Source organism: Centropristis striata, chromosome 23 (genome assembly GCF_030273125.1).
Source record: "Centropristis striata isolate RG_2023a ecotype Rhode Island chromosome 23, C.striata_1.0, whole genome shotgun sequence".
NCBI classification, from domain to species: domain Eukaryota; kingdom Metazoa; phylum Chordata; class Actinopteri; order Perciformes; family Serranidae; genus Centropristis; species Centropristis striata.
Genome location: NC_081539.1, coordinates 13,589,319 through 13,604,667, shown reverse-complemented (window position 1 = coordinate 13,604,667; position 15,349 = coordinate 13,589,319). Strand labels below are relative to the sequence as shown.

General features: G+C 35.9%; 1 protein-coding gene across 2 annotated transcripts in view; it reads left to right on the top strand.

Moving 5' to 3' along the window:
- smchd1 (structural maintenance of chromosomes flexible hinge domain containing 1) overlaps positions 1–15,349 on the top strand; it is a 37,847-nt gene that overhangs the window by 13,326 nt on the left and 9,172 nt on the right. For both annotated transcript variants that reach the window (XM_059326799.1, XM_059326800.1), the window contains exons 17-35: positions 66–179; positions 4,150–4,224; positions 4,338–4,457; positions 4,550–4,691; positions 5,202–5,304; positions 6,386–6,458; positions 8,015–8,154; positions 8,527–8,655; positions 8,736–8,954; positions 9,092–9,234; positions 10,095–10,180; positions 10,267–10,385; positions 11,113–11,274; positions 12,478–12,606; positions 12,720–12,799; positions 13,580–13,737; positions 13,885–13,997; positions 14,081–14,142; positions 15,151–15,238. In XM_059326799.1, coding sequence (XP_059182782.1) covers positions 66–179; positions 4,150–4,224; positions 4,338–4,457; positions 4,550–4,691; positions 5,202–5,304; positions 6,386–6,458; positions 8,015–8,154; positions 8,527–8,655; positions 8,736–8,954; positions 9,092–9,234; positions 10,095–10,180; positions 10,267–10,385; positions 11,113–11,274; positions 12,478–12,606; positions 12,720–12,799; positions 13,580–13,737; positions 13,885–13,997; positions 14,081–14,142; positions 15,151–15,238 — 2,255 coding nt within the window. The remainder of the gene's footprint in view (positions 1–65; positions 180–4,149; positions 4,225–4,337; positions 4,458–4,549; positions 4,692–5,201; positions 5,305–6,385; positions 6,459–8,014; positions 8,155–8,526; positions 8,656–8,735; positions 8,955–9,091; positions 9,235–10,094; positions 10,181–10,266; positions 10,386–11,112; positions 11,275–12,477; positions 12,607–12,719; positions 12,800–13,579; positions 13,738–13,884; positions 13,998–14,080; positions 14,143–15,150; positions 15,239–15,349) is intronic.

The window sequence follows — 15,349 nt, the reverse complement described above, 5'->3', positions numbered from 1 at the left end:
GCAGTCTCTTTGCACGTGGTCCTGCCCCAGTTAATATTCTATGTTTTACTTTCACATCATTTCAGGCCCACTCAAAGTTGCAATCCTAAACAAGAAGCAAGAGTCATTGTCCAAGATGCCAGCAGCGCGCCAGGGAGGAGGGAAAAAACTGAGTGTAGTGCTCAGAGTTGTCCGGCACGGTAAGAGAAAATAAACCTCTAATCTAACACTGCTCTAATATTGATTAAATCATCAATTATCCAGTATATTCTTGATTAATCATTCAGCCTATATTTTCCAGAGCTCAAATTGATGCAGTAAAATTGTTTGCTTTGTTTGATCTAAAACTCAAAAAAAATGTAGTTTATTGTTATAGGTGACTAAAAAAATGCATTTTAAAAAGTTAGAATTAGAGAATTTTCACTTGCTAAATGACCATAAATAAATAAAGGTTTCTCAGCTTCTAAAATGTAAGAATTTAAATTGTGAAGGATATTTCTCATTTTTTACCATCTAGTGGAGCGGCTAAGTGATATAATCTTTCAGTTTATGATACAAGCGTGAAAATTGGCATGAATACTCTCCAAGGGTCACTTGACAAGAAAATTGTCCGAGACATTTAAAATTTTAAGATGGCGGCCATTTTTCAAGATGGCCGACACCTTCGTGGAGCAGTTAAGTGATATAATGGTTTATTTGGTGATACAAGCATACAAATTGGCATGAGCAGTCTCTGTTGGTCACTTGACAATAACCCACCCACAGTTACTTGAAATTCCAAGATGGCGACCATTTTACAAGATGGCCGACACCTTAGTGGAGCAATTGAATGATATAATGGTTTATTCGGTGATACAAGCATAAAAATTGGCATGAGCAGTCTCCATGGGTCACTTAACAAGAAAATTGTCCGAGACATTTGAAATTGTAAGATGGCGGCCATTTTTCAAGATGGCCGACACCTTAGTGGCACAATTAAATTATATAATGGTTTATTTGGTGATACAAGCATAAAAATTGGCATGAGCAGTATCTGTGTGTCACTTCACAATAACCCACCCACAGTTACTTGAAATTCCAAGATGGCGGCCATTTTTCAAGATGGCCGACACCTTAGTGGAGCAATTGAATGATATAATGGTTTATTCGGTGATACAAGCATAAAAATTGGCATGAGCAGTCTCCATGGGTCACTTAACAAGAAAATTGTCCGAGACATTTGAAATTGTAAGATGGCGGCCATTTTTCAAGATGTTCCTCAAGAGAGGTTGTTTGACTGTGCTTTGTCTGACTCCTTGCCCACGACCTGTCCACTTTGGTAAAACCTGACAGGAGTTCCCTCCCACCGGCGTAGCTCTCCGGGTTCACCGAGGTACTCCCTTACCATGAGGGCTTTTTTAAATACTTTTTTAAATTACTTTTTTTATAACTAACTTACTACTGCCATTAAACATGCCAAATAAATACTAAGGGGTGGGGAAACACAGTTGTGGTGCTGAAAAGACAGTGCTCCAAAATAATAATTGAGCAATGGTTAATACTGAATGGCAATAATGAGAGATCCAGAGGCAACAGCAGCTCTGGCTGACACGGAACCATGACAAACAGTATCTGAAACTATACTAGGGAACTAAACTGAAAATGTGAAAACAATGTTACAAAGTAAAAACTGAACATGTCACAGTAATAGGCTGGTGACAAAATAGAACATAGTGTGCCGATGTGGCGAGAGGAAGCCGAGCCATAGGCCTACACTTGAAAACACAAAGGACAACAAAGAATAACACTGGCAAAAGAAACAAGCAAATAAGTTCTAGCAGGGGCAACTGAGTCCATATCTGTAGCACTTACACTTTCCAGTACAAACCTTGGTGCACCCACATTTTGTCAACTCCCAACAACTCTCCGCAATAGGTGGAAGTGGAGTCCAGAAGACTTTCCACTCCTTGTCCTGTTTAACCCATCCCCTCGGCTCGGCATTTGTGGATGTCTCTTCAATGCCTGTCCCCACACATATCCAGCCTCATAAGAAGTCTGGGATCTTCTTGACCTCTTGACATGGATATCTTTGGTATCTTTAGTGTCTTTAGCAGCAGTAGATGCTCTCTTTTGGGCCCTTTCCAGCTGTGTGTTGTTGAACATAAGTTTACAGCTTGAATTATATTTTGCTCTGTTTCTTGTCAATGTGCTTTCTATGCCATCACCTTCATCTAGTCAGGTTGGACTACGTAAGATAGGCAGAGCATTTATTTTATGAAATAATGGAACATTTCTTGGTGTCCTGCTGTTTGTTTTCTCAACTGTTATGATGGCTTCTGCAATGTCTGCAGCAAATTCAAAGGCAGAGGCCGAGGGTTTAGCCTTTTACCACCTTTTAATAAGCACTTTGATGTATGGGATACAACTAAGTTCATGCCTTAACCCTACACTAAGTCCGATCGTTCATCCAATGCCATTTTTACCCTGTACGATCTGTACACCACCCAGTTAACTAAAACTACTCAGAGAGTTGTGGTCTCTTCTTTGACTAACTTTACAATTGGCTGACATTGAACCCCAACAGCAGTCATATATCACCAGCGTGCCCTGGTAGTGCAAATACTCTTGTCTAATCTGTCTATGATCAACAAATCAACACAACTGTATTATGATGTGTTAAAACTTGTTTTCCAGAATAATCTAAAAACCCAATACATTTCTATGACAAAATTGATCTTTTGAGGATCCAGGGGGCGGCCATCTTGAAAATAGAAATTTCAAGTGGCTGGGAGTGTTTTTTTTGTCAACCCAAGTAACTGTGGGTGGCTTATTGTAAAGTGACCCATGGAGACTGCTCATGCCATTTTTTTATGCTTGTATCACCAAATAAACCATTATATAATTTAATTGATCCACTAAGGTGTCGGCCATCTTAAAAAATGGCCGCCATCTTGGAATTTCAAGTAACTGTGGGTGGGTTATTGTCAAGTGACCCACATATACTGCTCATGCCAATTTGTATGCTTGTATCACCAAATAAACCATTATATCATTCAATTGCTCCACTAAGGTGTCGGCCATCTTGAAAATGGCCGCCATCTTGGAATTTCAAGTAACTGTGGGTGGGTTATTGTCAAGTGACCAGCAGAGACTGCTCATGCCAATTTGTATGCTTGTATCACCAAATAAACCATTATATCACTTAACTGCTCCACGAAGGTGTCGGCCATCTTGAAAAATGGCCGCCATCTTGGAAATTCAAATAACTGTGGGTCGGTCATTGTCAAGTGACCAACAGAGACTGCTCATGCCAATTTTTATGCTTGTATCACCAAATAAACCATTATATCACTAAACTGCTCCACTTAGGTGTCGGCCATCTTGAAAAATGGCCGCCATCTTAAAATTTCAAATGTCTCGGACAATTTTCTTGTTAAGTGACCCATGGAGAGTGTTCAAGCCAATTTTCACGCTTGTATCATAAACTGAAAGATTCTGGCAAAAATGAGCACTTAGCCGCTCCACTAATCTTGCATACTGAAAGAAAAAATATTAAGTTTATTGTTATAGGCGACAAAAAAAACAACTAATTTTACAAAGTTAGAACAAGAATTTTCACTTGCTAAATGACCATAAATAGGTTATTGTGACTTACTTTTCTTTCAGCTTATATTAGTAGTATAATAATAGTAGTATAATAGTTTTTTCAACTGTACTTTGGTAGTCTTTCTAATTCTTTTTTATGTTCAGCTCCTTGGTATACAGGTGCAAATCAATACATTAGAATATGATGTAAAAGTCCATTTCCAGTAGTTCAAGTCAAATAGCCCCAACCAACTATTGAGTGCATATAGATGGACATACTTTTCAGAGACCAACATTTCCATATAAAACATACTTTTTAAAATTGTTCTTTTGTAATATTACTTTTTTTTTGAGACACTGAATTTTAGGTCTTCATTAAATGTAAGCCATAGTCATTATAATTAGAAGAAATGAAATAAATTAAGACATGAAATGTTTCATTTTGTGTGTAATGGATCTATATAATGTGTTATTTCCACTTTTTGAATTGAATTACCAACATAAATATACTTTCTATGATATTCAAATTTATTGAGATGCACCTGTATTTGATGACTGTTTTACCCTCTAAACAGTAGTTAACTATCTTTTCTTTTTCATGTATAGATCCTAAAGGAGAGGAAGAGGTTGCCTTTGCTGTGGCACCATTTGCGAAGACTGCTTTCTATTTCAAAAAAATTGGTACATTTCTTTTCATATACCATCTTTTTATATTATTGGTTATTTTTTGATGCCCTAATTTTTGTTTGCTGAAATATCATGCATAATTTTTGCAAACATCTCACCTTTAACAGAGATTCTGAACAAGCTGGGGAAGTACACTCTGTCGCTGAATGCTGTTATAACTGAAAGTGATGCCACCACCTTTGGAGACAAGGAGCTTCCAGGCTACAAACTGAAATTCACCATCAAAGGTAATGAAAACAACTAAAATTTCTGCAGTCACATTTCCTATCCTTTCTGAAAGCCTCAAATCACATACTGCTATTGTTTGTTTCATTCTCAGAGGGTAGTGCTGAGAGTTTCAGGATCGGTGAAGTGGGCGCCACTCTCGTGGGAGTGTCCTTCAACATTCCTTTGCTGATAAAAGATGGTTGTGGTCATGCAACATCGCCTCCTCCTGATCTCAAACCTGTTCTCAACTGCAGGTGGGTCACATTTCTGTAAAACTTTTAATTTTGTTCTTATTAGGCTGTTCACTGAAAACAAAAGAAACACAACAGAACAGAAGTCCCCTCGTTTCTTATGTGGTTTTTCTAACAACAGCACCTAACTGTAAATCTAAATGTATCTTTGATAAATAAAGTCATGGAAAAATTATTAGACCACCCTTGTTTTATTCAATTTCTTGTTCATGTTAATGCCTGGACAACTAAATTCACTTGCCCTGACAAGTATAATGATAACAACAAAAATAGATCATAAGAGTTCAATTTAAGAGCTGATATCTAGCCATTTTCTATGGTGTTCTTGATAATGATTTTGGTTATTATCAAGAAATCCATGGAAAATGGCTAGATATCAGTTGTACCAGGCATTAAAAGGAACAAGAAATTGAAGAAAACAATGGTAATATTTTTTTCCATGACTGTAGTTATTTTAGGTTGCCACATTAAGCAGTGAGCTCAGGCGCCATTAACATTATCATTTATATTCAGTGGCCTTGATCTGAGTTACGAGACAGTGGGCAGCAGTGGGACCACGTTCGTCATCAAAGGTGTCAAAGCAAGAGGAAAAGTCCTGAGTTACCAACAATCCAAGGTGAGGAAAAACATGCTCTCATCTCAGAAGACATTCGTTGGCTTATTTATGACAGAGATTTTGCACAAAGAACCTGCATTTGTGTAATGCATGGAAAACTTACATTAGAAGGCTAATTTAAACAAAAACTTAGCATAGATTTACTCTTTTATTACCAAGTCTTATCAATATAACCCGCCATTGCTGCAAATAAAAGAAATGCTGCAAACTAATAGAAACTCCGCAAATGAATCCCTAATTATTGTCTTACAGGCATTTTTTCGGCTCTGAAAGCTCATGTTTGCTCACATAAATCACAATAAACGTTGTTTTGCCTTAAAAGCCATACATACACTGATGTCCGGGGGCATAGCATTAAATACTTCCAGAATATAACCGGTTACACCGAGAGCTCAGGGTATGCAAGACTGAAGACCATGTTACCCACTTTCTGTGTAGTTTTGTAACGGTTTATTTGGAGCCTTTCTTTTATTTGTAGCAGCGTTTCTTTTTGTTTGCAGCGTTTCTATTATTTGGAGCAATGGCGGTTCTCAGCCACCGTAACTACACGTGCACTAAAAAGACAACAACATTTTTTTTACTTCATATTGGCTGTTTCTCTTCACCTCTGCCCCGTCCTCAACCAGATTTTGAACTTTGCAGTTTAGTTTAGAGTGAGGTTGTAAGATTACTTCAAATTTGACATGGTTGTAGTAGGGGACCTCCCTTTTTTATGACAGTTCCAATAAGAGGAATTTAATAAAGCTGTACAGAAAAATAACTTCAGTCAGGCTTAATGCAAAAAGTATCATTATTAAAAATCTTTAAGCCAGTTTTGCACAAAGGACCTGCATTTGTGTAACTTACAGTGCAGTTTGAAGCAAACTTACAGGAAACAAATTTCACTTGTCAGCCCTGTAGACAAAAGTACAACATTTCACGCAAAGAACAACTGCTTGATACTCAAGACTGTTAGAAGAAGAGAACAGAGCAGCACAGATCAGTTTGGCTCATTAACATGTTGATTGATACATTCTTCCTTGATTGACACATATTCGTGATTTTACACTACGAGACAGAACAACTTCTTGTCCTCTTGCAGACACATGACCTTAAAGTGACCCTGCCTGGCCTGAAGGAACACACACAGACTATTAAGATCTGCCTTCTTCCTGGTAATACTACATTTATTTATTCATTTTAGAACAACTTCAGGACTCTGCATTAATTTTTAAAAGTGGTTTCGTAAGCAAAGCAAGCTTTTGGTTGCCTAAACTAAAAATATGGCTTCCATTTTCAGTCACCTTATATTTTTAGTAATTGTGGTACATTACATCAGCTTATTAATAAAATTGTGATCTAAAAGAATAAAAGCTTTATCACAGTCATTTTCTGTCCAGCCTCAAAGATCCTGGCATACTTCACAAATCTCTATTTAATTTTGTGAGAAGTTTAATCGGGTTATTTTGTCTCGTTTGTGATGTTCATTGGGTTAGTTTGAACTTTTCACACAATTTGCTTTGTAATTTTCTCTTAAACTGTCACTGTGCACATCTGAGTAAATGCATGTGCAGGGTTGTCATAAATGTTCAAGTTTCAGTTCTGAATTCAACAGCAATATTTATATATAATAAAATTAAATAATAAAATAAAATGTATATATAATAAAATATTTTAAAAAATGTTTGTTTTGGGCTGCATATTTGACTGTGGTTGCCACTGAAGGCCAAGGAAAGGTTGCCAATTTCTCTAAAGCACCAAATTAGTAACCTTGATTGGTTAAATGCTTGAAATAATGATCATTTAAAGACAACAAAGACTTTTTAAGCAGAAACAATTACTCAAATTATCATAGTCATTAATTAACTTTTTAAGTTAAATGCCAAACATTTTCACTTTCTCAAATATAAGAATTTACTGTCTTTCCCTGTTTTCTAAATATTTTTGGACTGTTGGTTGGACAAAACAAGTAATTTAAATTGTGAAGGATATTTCTCTATTTTTTTACCATCTTACACAATGAAAGATTAATCAGTTAAGAAGAATGCAAACAGCTTGTTCCCCACTGACAGTTACATGGGGGGTTGGTAAAAATGAGCGTGCAGATACATTATATATAGATATGCAAATTAGGTGTTAACTCGTTAAATATGCACAAATTTGCATATACAGTCATGGAAAAAAATGATTAGACCACTTTTTTTCTTCAATGTCTTGTTCATTTAAATGGCTGGTACAACTAACGTACTTATATTTGTTTGGACAAATATAATGATAACAACAAAAATAGATCATAAGAGTTTAATTTAAGAGCTGATATCTAGACATTTTCCATGGTTTTCTTGATAATAACGAAAATCATTATCAAGAAAACCATGGAAAGTTTTACCAGGTATTAAAATGAACAAGAAATTGAAGATAACAAGGGTGATTTAATAATTATTTCTGTGACTGTATTTCTAGGAGCTAATAATAATACTGTGCAGGAGAGTGGTAGCTTTCTAACGATGCCTGTGATGACGAGGTGTAGAGAAATCTACAGTCACAAATGGATCAAATCTAGTACAATATACACCTAAATGTTTGTTTTGGATGTTTTCTTTTTGCCTCCGACATTCAGCTGTTGTTGGTTGTTGATTTGTTGGCTACATTAAGATAAAGATCTCATCATCTTTGCAAATAATCCTTGTGATAGTTGAGGAAACGTTCTTTTTGTTTTTATGTTTTTCAGGTAATCCACATTCCCTCCATGTGACTCCAGAAGAAAACCCAATCACAGTAGAAAATGGAAACCCTGTCACCTTTAAAGTTGAAGTTCTCGACGAGTCTGGGAACATCACCACTCGCCCCAAACAGATCATCAACTGCCAGGTATGTGCGTGCAGTTGCTGGGAAATCATCAGGTGTTTTTGTGAAAACTCGCCCTTCTAATCTGCTATTGTGGCTTAATCACCAAAAGTGCCCTCTTTATTTTATTTTTTTCTAAGAAGGAACAAGAAACACATAGAAAAATCCTTATACTAGTGTAATTCACACATAGAAGTAAGAATAAGGGGACAATAAATACAAATAATACATAAATAAAATATTTCTTCTAATAATAATAACTTATCTAACTGATTATCTGCCCTGCAATCCCACATAAGAGATTTAACCTTTTATTGTAAAAAATATAATGTTAATGAACATAATTGAAAACTTTGCATTGGTTGACTTATCCTCATCCTTTTGTTTGTGAATCAGGTTGAGGGGCTTCCTCCGAAGGCAACCGACTGCAGCAGCACAGGAGCTGGACAGCTTGTGACAAACCCCATAGAAGTGCAAATAATAAATGGAGAACCACAAAACCTCCAAGTGCAATTTAAAATGCCGGTAAGTTAAAAAAACAACAACAATAACAACAAGGCCTCTGCTCTTCCCTGATTAAAACTCTTCTTTGCTTTCCCCAAAAGAGTCAGAGGAATGTTGAATCAGTGGTGAGGCAGCTGAGGGTGATCCCCAGCACCAGAGTCACCCGCATGGAGCTCTGCAGTGACAACAATTTGGTGCTGAGGAACGACGAAAAGATAGAATGGCTGGCTGGAAGCTTGCTGCAGAACCTGTTCTATAAGCTGTATGATGAGGCGGGCAGAGAGGTGCCTCCCACTGTTCAAACTGCCTCCAAGATCAAGGTGTTGTGTCCACTGTACCGTCCTATTATGCAAAGTTTTTTTTTGCTTGACAAATTTTTCAGAGCTTTTTATTTCCTTATTTGATCACTTCTCAGATTATGGCTGACTTCCTCTTGTTTGCCCTCACTGTAATTTAGGTTAACTGGGCAAAAGATGCAAATCGGAAAGATCTGGCCAATGGGAAGCTGCCTGACATACAGGTGCACAAACACGTGAAGGAAGAGCGCTTCTACCAGGTGTCCTACCAAGACCAGAATGTGTCCGTCTCCTTCAACATAGTGTAAGACACCTGCTGAACACAAAACTGTGGTTCCGTGTCCGAAAACATTATCGAATAGTTAATTTTGGGAAATATGCTTATTGTTGTTATGACAGTTGTTGTTGTTTTTTTTGCCAAGAGTTGGATGAGGAGATGGATACTTTAATGTCTGTATGATAGATATGCAAACACTCTGTTATCAGATTCAGAATGCAGAAATTTTTAATTGAACCCCGGGGGGAAATGACTTTTCTTACAATTGCTGCTTTAATTAATTAAATAAGTAAGTAAGTATGTATATAAAATAAATATTTAAGAAATATGTACAAATGAAAATAAAAAATAGAAATATGGAAAAATTGAAATATATAAAAATACATTTTAAGTAAATAGAGATATGTGAAATAGAAATATTGAGATGTAGAAAAATGTAGAAATACATTTGAAGTAAATAGTGATATGTGCCAATCTGTATACGTATATGCAACAATAGTGCAAGTGAAAAATTAAATTATTGCACATGATGTCTATAGAAAATCCATATTACACAGATTAATTATTATAAATAAGTGGCCAGTCTATTGAATCAGGGTGGCTGATACTCTGATATCTGTCTACCAGTGCCTCTTAAGCTACCAACTAACACATTTCCTTTGTTTATTCTGTATGAAAACTGAAGTATAACAGCATTTTATCCTTTTTCTAGTTTTTATGCTAAGTTAAGCGAACCGTCTCCAGGCTTCAGCTTCAAATTTAACAGACCGATATTAGAGTGGTATTGTTTTTCTCATCCAACTCTCAGCAAGAAAGCGAACGAGTTTATTCCCCAAAATGTGCAGACTAGTGTCTTTCAAAGTCTTCATCCCTGGTTTTGTTCGTAGGCCTCGTCCAGATGAACCGGTGCGGCTAAAAGCAACTCTCCTCCAAAACACAGTGAAGCTGGGTGAAATCCTCCCTGGAAACATCAGTGAGTATGAACCTCATCACCTCAGAAATTCTGTTTTTGAGGACATGGTTCCACATGACATGACTCACCTCTTCTCCCTTAAACAGACTTGGAGCTTGTGGACCAGTACGATAATGTAACCAAGGCGCTAACGTCCACCTGTACCAAGCACATGACAGCGGAAGCCGAGGGTTTGAACAAATCGGCCATCACCTTTGAATGGCAGGTGGGAATAAACTTTATTGTATAGCACCTTTTAAACATGAAATGCAGCATTAAGTGCTTTACAACAAAGGAATGAAGTGCTTCACATTGAACTGACATAAAAATGAAGTTTCAATATGTTCGTTTGCTTTAATTAGAAAAATTTGAAAACTTATAATGATCATATAATATGTTAGTGCTGCAGTTTTTTACTTTAATCAATCATTTGGTATATAATATATAAGAAAACAGTTTAAAATGCCTGTTAAAGTTCAATAGAGCACAGTGTGACTTCAGTAAATGTCTTGTGCTGCATGTTGAGAACCGTCCAAAACCCAATAATCATCAATTTACTATAATTTAAGAAAGAAAAGCAGCAAATTCACACATTTGGAAATATGCAACCACAACATTTTGGGGCATTTTTGCTTGAAAAATAATTTAAACGATCAGTGGATCATCCTAATAGTTGGTAATTCATTTTCTTTCTGTCACGGCCAGTCGATCTTAAAGACTACCTGCATGAATATAGAATTCAATAAATAAATTCTGATCTACAAGACAACGATAACGAGCCATTCTGTATAATGAATACTTTTACTTAAAGTTTATCTTGCTGCTCATGCTGCTCTGTACTTTTACATAAGTAACATTTTGAAAGTAGTAGATCAGAATACATCTTCCATAATTCTGTAGGTGTTATTATTAAATATTGATGAATTGATCCTTTCTCTGTGTGTTGAACTCAGGAGAGCAGCTGTTCTGTCCTGGTAACTGGCGTGCAGTTCCAGTCCGGGACTCCTGGCCCCAGAGACTTGTGCTTCGCCTACGGGAGCTATGAGGAGCGCGTCACCATTAAAGTGACCGCTGGAGTTCCCGCGCTGCTAAAACTAGTCAGTGAACCAGATAAGGTGAGAACGGATGTGTACCGGCGAGTCCTGGGAGGCTAGCAGATTAAAGGGATAGTTCAGATTTTTTTAGGAGGGACTTATCCACAGTCGGTATATTACCTGCAATAGATGGCGGTTAGCACGCCCCTTTTTATAGGAGCAGGCAGGAGTACGGACATAGTTCTTGTAAGTATGCCCTCTATACTTGATGCATTCTGTTTTTATTGACACAGCATCCCAACTTTTTTGCTATGTGGGTTGTAAATATTTAACAACTTTATATTGGTTAGAAGTCATTCAGCCATAACTATTCTATTCGAAGATTTGTGTAACACCTTGTGGTCCATAAATATACTAACCTCCAGTATTAAATCAATCATTAATCAATTAATCACTGCATGCATACATGGGCAAAATAAAAGATATATATACAGTACTATGCAAAAGCCTGTTTTGATAACGGAGCCTTTTATTTTGGAAGGAGGAAAAGAGACTTCCTGTCGATCATAAAACTAACTCAAGTGAGATGATACTGTAAAGATAACGTCAAGGAGTTCAGTGTTTTATGTTTTAGACCCCGAAGAGGCATGAGGTTAGTTTTCACAGTAATCTTGCATATTTAAATGTGTTTAAATAAGTTTTGATAAAATTAAACTTAGTAATTCATGCTAGCAAGGTTTGATATAGTAAGCTAGTTTTGCTCAAATTAATACTCTTGTATTTCTCTGTGTTTTTTATAATTGTTATTGCAACTTTCAGTTTGCAAACTATAGCTTTATCCAACTTAATTCTCAACTCATGGGCTTATTGATGTACGGCTGCAGAACTGAACGATCGGCCGTGTTTCAGTTCAGTGAGTACTGATATGCAGTCATAGATAAAATTAAAATGAAAAAATACACAGATCGATTAGAATTTCCATGTGACCGACCAAATTCTTAACAACTATTAATCTATCATCAATTAATTATTCCCATCCCGAATTCCTATTTAACTCTTTTGTTCTTATTATTTCTGTGTTTCCCTCTTTGTTTTGCATGATATATGAAATTCCTTGTATGCATGAGCACACTAAAAATGATTCTGATACCTCATACAACCTACATTAAATTGTCAAAATAAAACCATAAATGTCCCTAAATAATGCTTTAAAGCTCATACAATTGAGGCTTTTGATGCTTTTAGTTTATAGTTGTGTTATTATTATTATTTTGTGTCTCTCAGCCTTTGCAGGTGTTGAATGGTAAAGGCATCCCCACACCATTCCTCGTCCAGCTGTGTGACGAGTGGGGAAACCACTCTACAGACCAGAGGGTTGTGGTTACATTGATGTCGTCACCTGCAACACTGAAGGTTAGTTTGGCAATGTACCATTTAATCCCTTCCATTAAACTGTTCAAGAACTCGGTAATGGAGAAATGTAAGTGGAGAAATGTAAAGAGTTGTTGTTGTTGTTGTTGTTGCAGGTGGAGACAGCTGTTACTTCACAACCCGTGAATGCAAAAGGACAAGCCTCTTTCACTGTGAAGAGTGTGAGCGGACCAAAGTGAGCGCCACTTTGTAATACATTATAAAAAGAAGACAATACTTCATCATCAAAATGCAATAATATCATAGTCCCAAATCAGGCCTTTTCCAATACAAATTTCCAACACTCTCTACACAGAGGTGGAATGTAAATAAGTACATTTACTTTACAATTTTGCAATACTTTTACTTAACTTATTATTATTATAGTTATTACTTAAATAAATTCCATTTTATTTTATACTTTATACTTGCAGCACTTTATACCAGCAGCATGTAAAGTTATTTATACTGAATGTAAACACTAGATAAACACTACACTAAATATAAATAATAGTTAAATATTCTAAATAAATACACTATACTAAATATAAATACTATTTTAAATATTATCAATAAGTGCACTATACTAAATATGAATTATAATTAAATATTCTAAAAAAATAAATTATACTAAATATAAATAATAATCAAATATTTAAATAAATACACAATACTAAATATAAATAATAATGAGATTGACTAAATATAAATACTAAATAAATACACTATATTGGATAAATACACTATACTAAATATAGTGAAAATTCTAGTGGGTGCTGTATATATTTCTTTGTATTAAGTTAAAATTTGAGTGCAACACTAACACTTTTTTCCTTGTATTAGAGTATTTCTACACTGTGGTATTGCTAATTTTATTAAAGTAAAAGCTCTGAATACATTTCCCACCACAGTGTAAACATGACAATATGTTCCACCAGTGACTAATTGGGGTGTTGTTCCCCTGTTGTTCCACTAGGGGGTACTATCAGCTGGAGTTTAACGGTTCCCTCAACAATAAACCTATCCCTGGTCCATCGGTGAATCTCACTGTCATCCCTGATTCCACCAAACCTGTGAGTCTGTCAGTGGAGTTTGACACCAGAGCAAAGTTTCCTGCCGCCGGCACCTTCCCAGGTATGTTTCTCTATTTTTTCTCTGTTTGTGGAGTTCTTGTTTCACTCTATGCAACTGGTTTAGCGTCTCTTGGCAAACTGAGTTCAGCTGTCTGTCTGTCTCTGTGTGTGTGTTTGTGTCTCTGTGTGTCTGTGTGTCTGTGTTCAGTCTTCTCTGTGACTGTGGTATCTGAAGATGGAAACCCAATAACGGCCAACCCTGCTGATGCATCCATGTTTCTGTGGATGGGAGCGCCATCAGGAAATGCACCTCCACACACAGTGAGTAACTAACAGGCAGAACAGTTGTCCCTGATTTTTCTTATATGCTTTTCTTTTAAAGTGAGTTATTTTCTCTTCTCCAGGCCACTGAGTTGAAGTGTAGTAAACCCCTGAGAAATGAAAAGAATGACCGTTTACACTTCAGGTAAAAAGCTTTTACTCTGTTTTTGTTCTTGGCATATTTTACTCTCTGTGGCCTCATTTTTCACTGCAATATATACGTCCTGCACCTCTATGTAAACTGTACAGTCATAGCTTAATCAAGTAAGGAGAAATAAAAAATGTGTTTTGTGCAATATAATACACTTACAAAAACATTAAAAAAAAATAGAAAACACAATCAATTTATAAAGCACTTTTCCAAATGCTTTGTGTGTTACCAATATTGAAAAAACTCCACATGCTGCACACATTACACTTCTAACATTTTTTATAACCTTTCTGTCCTCTCCTCTTTGCTCTGTGTAAACAGCCTGCAGTTCAGATGAAGTTTCACTGAATATTTGTCACATAACTGTCAGTGCAGAATTTAATGGTTTTTATAGGATCTAGTCATTGATAACAGTTTATTTTGGCAAAATGTAAAATGAGACGTGTATTATAAAGTAATTTTTATTAAATATCATTATTTTTAAGTAGAGCCGGACCAATTTGGGATTTTTTTAACCGATGCTGATACGGATATGGTAACCGATATAATAATTTTTTGAGAGCCAGAGAGCTACTTTATTAAAACTTTATTAAATAATATTACATATAACATTGTTATACATTAAACAAACAATGCATTAAATTGTCAGCCAATTCTATAAATGATAACTGACGAAGTGGTAGCAACATTTTCAGCATTATATATTGTGTAAAAAAAGTTTTCACAACAGCACATATATTTAGGTTACATTTGGATGCATTTTTGACAGAAATATTCATCACACATGATCAGTTCAAGGGCCACCAGAAAATTGAAAATCCAATGATAATTTCTGTTTTTACAGCAGAAAAGAGAGATAGATGATAAGACTGATACCGCTCTAACATTGTTCGGTAAATATAAAGTTACTGCCAGCAGCCAGTTAGCTTAGCTTAGCATAAAAACTGTAAACTGCACTCATTTAGAAAATATATATATAAACATGTTTTTCTTTTCCTGCAGAGATAAAGAGATCCCAGAACAAGTTGGAAAGCACACAGTCCAGTTTTCTCTACGAATAGGCGGAACAAATGAGCTGTTGAGTGATCAGGTAGGTTGAACTTAACATCTGGAAACATTAGTGCACCATAATGAGTTATTTCTAATATATTTTTAGCATGAAAATGGTTATTTATTGATGTGTTGCTGGAGTGTAGATCAT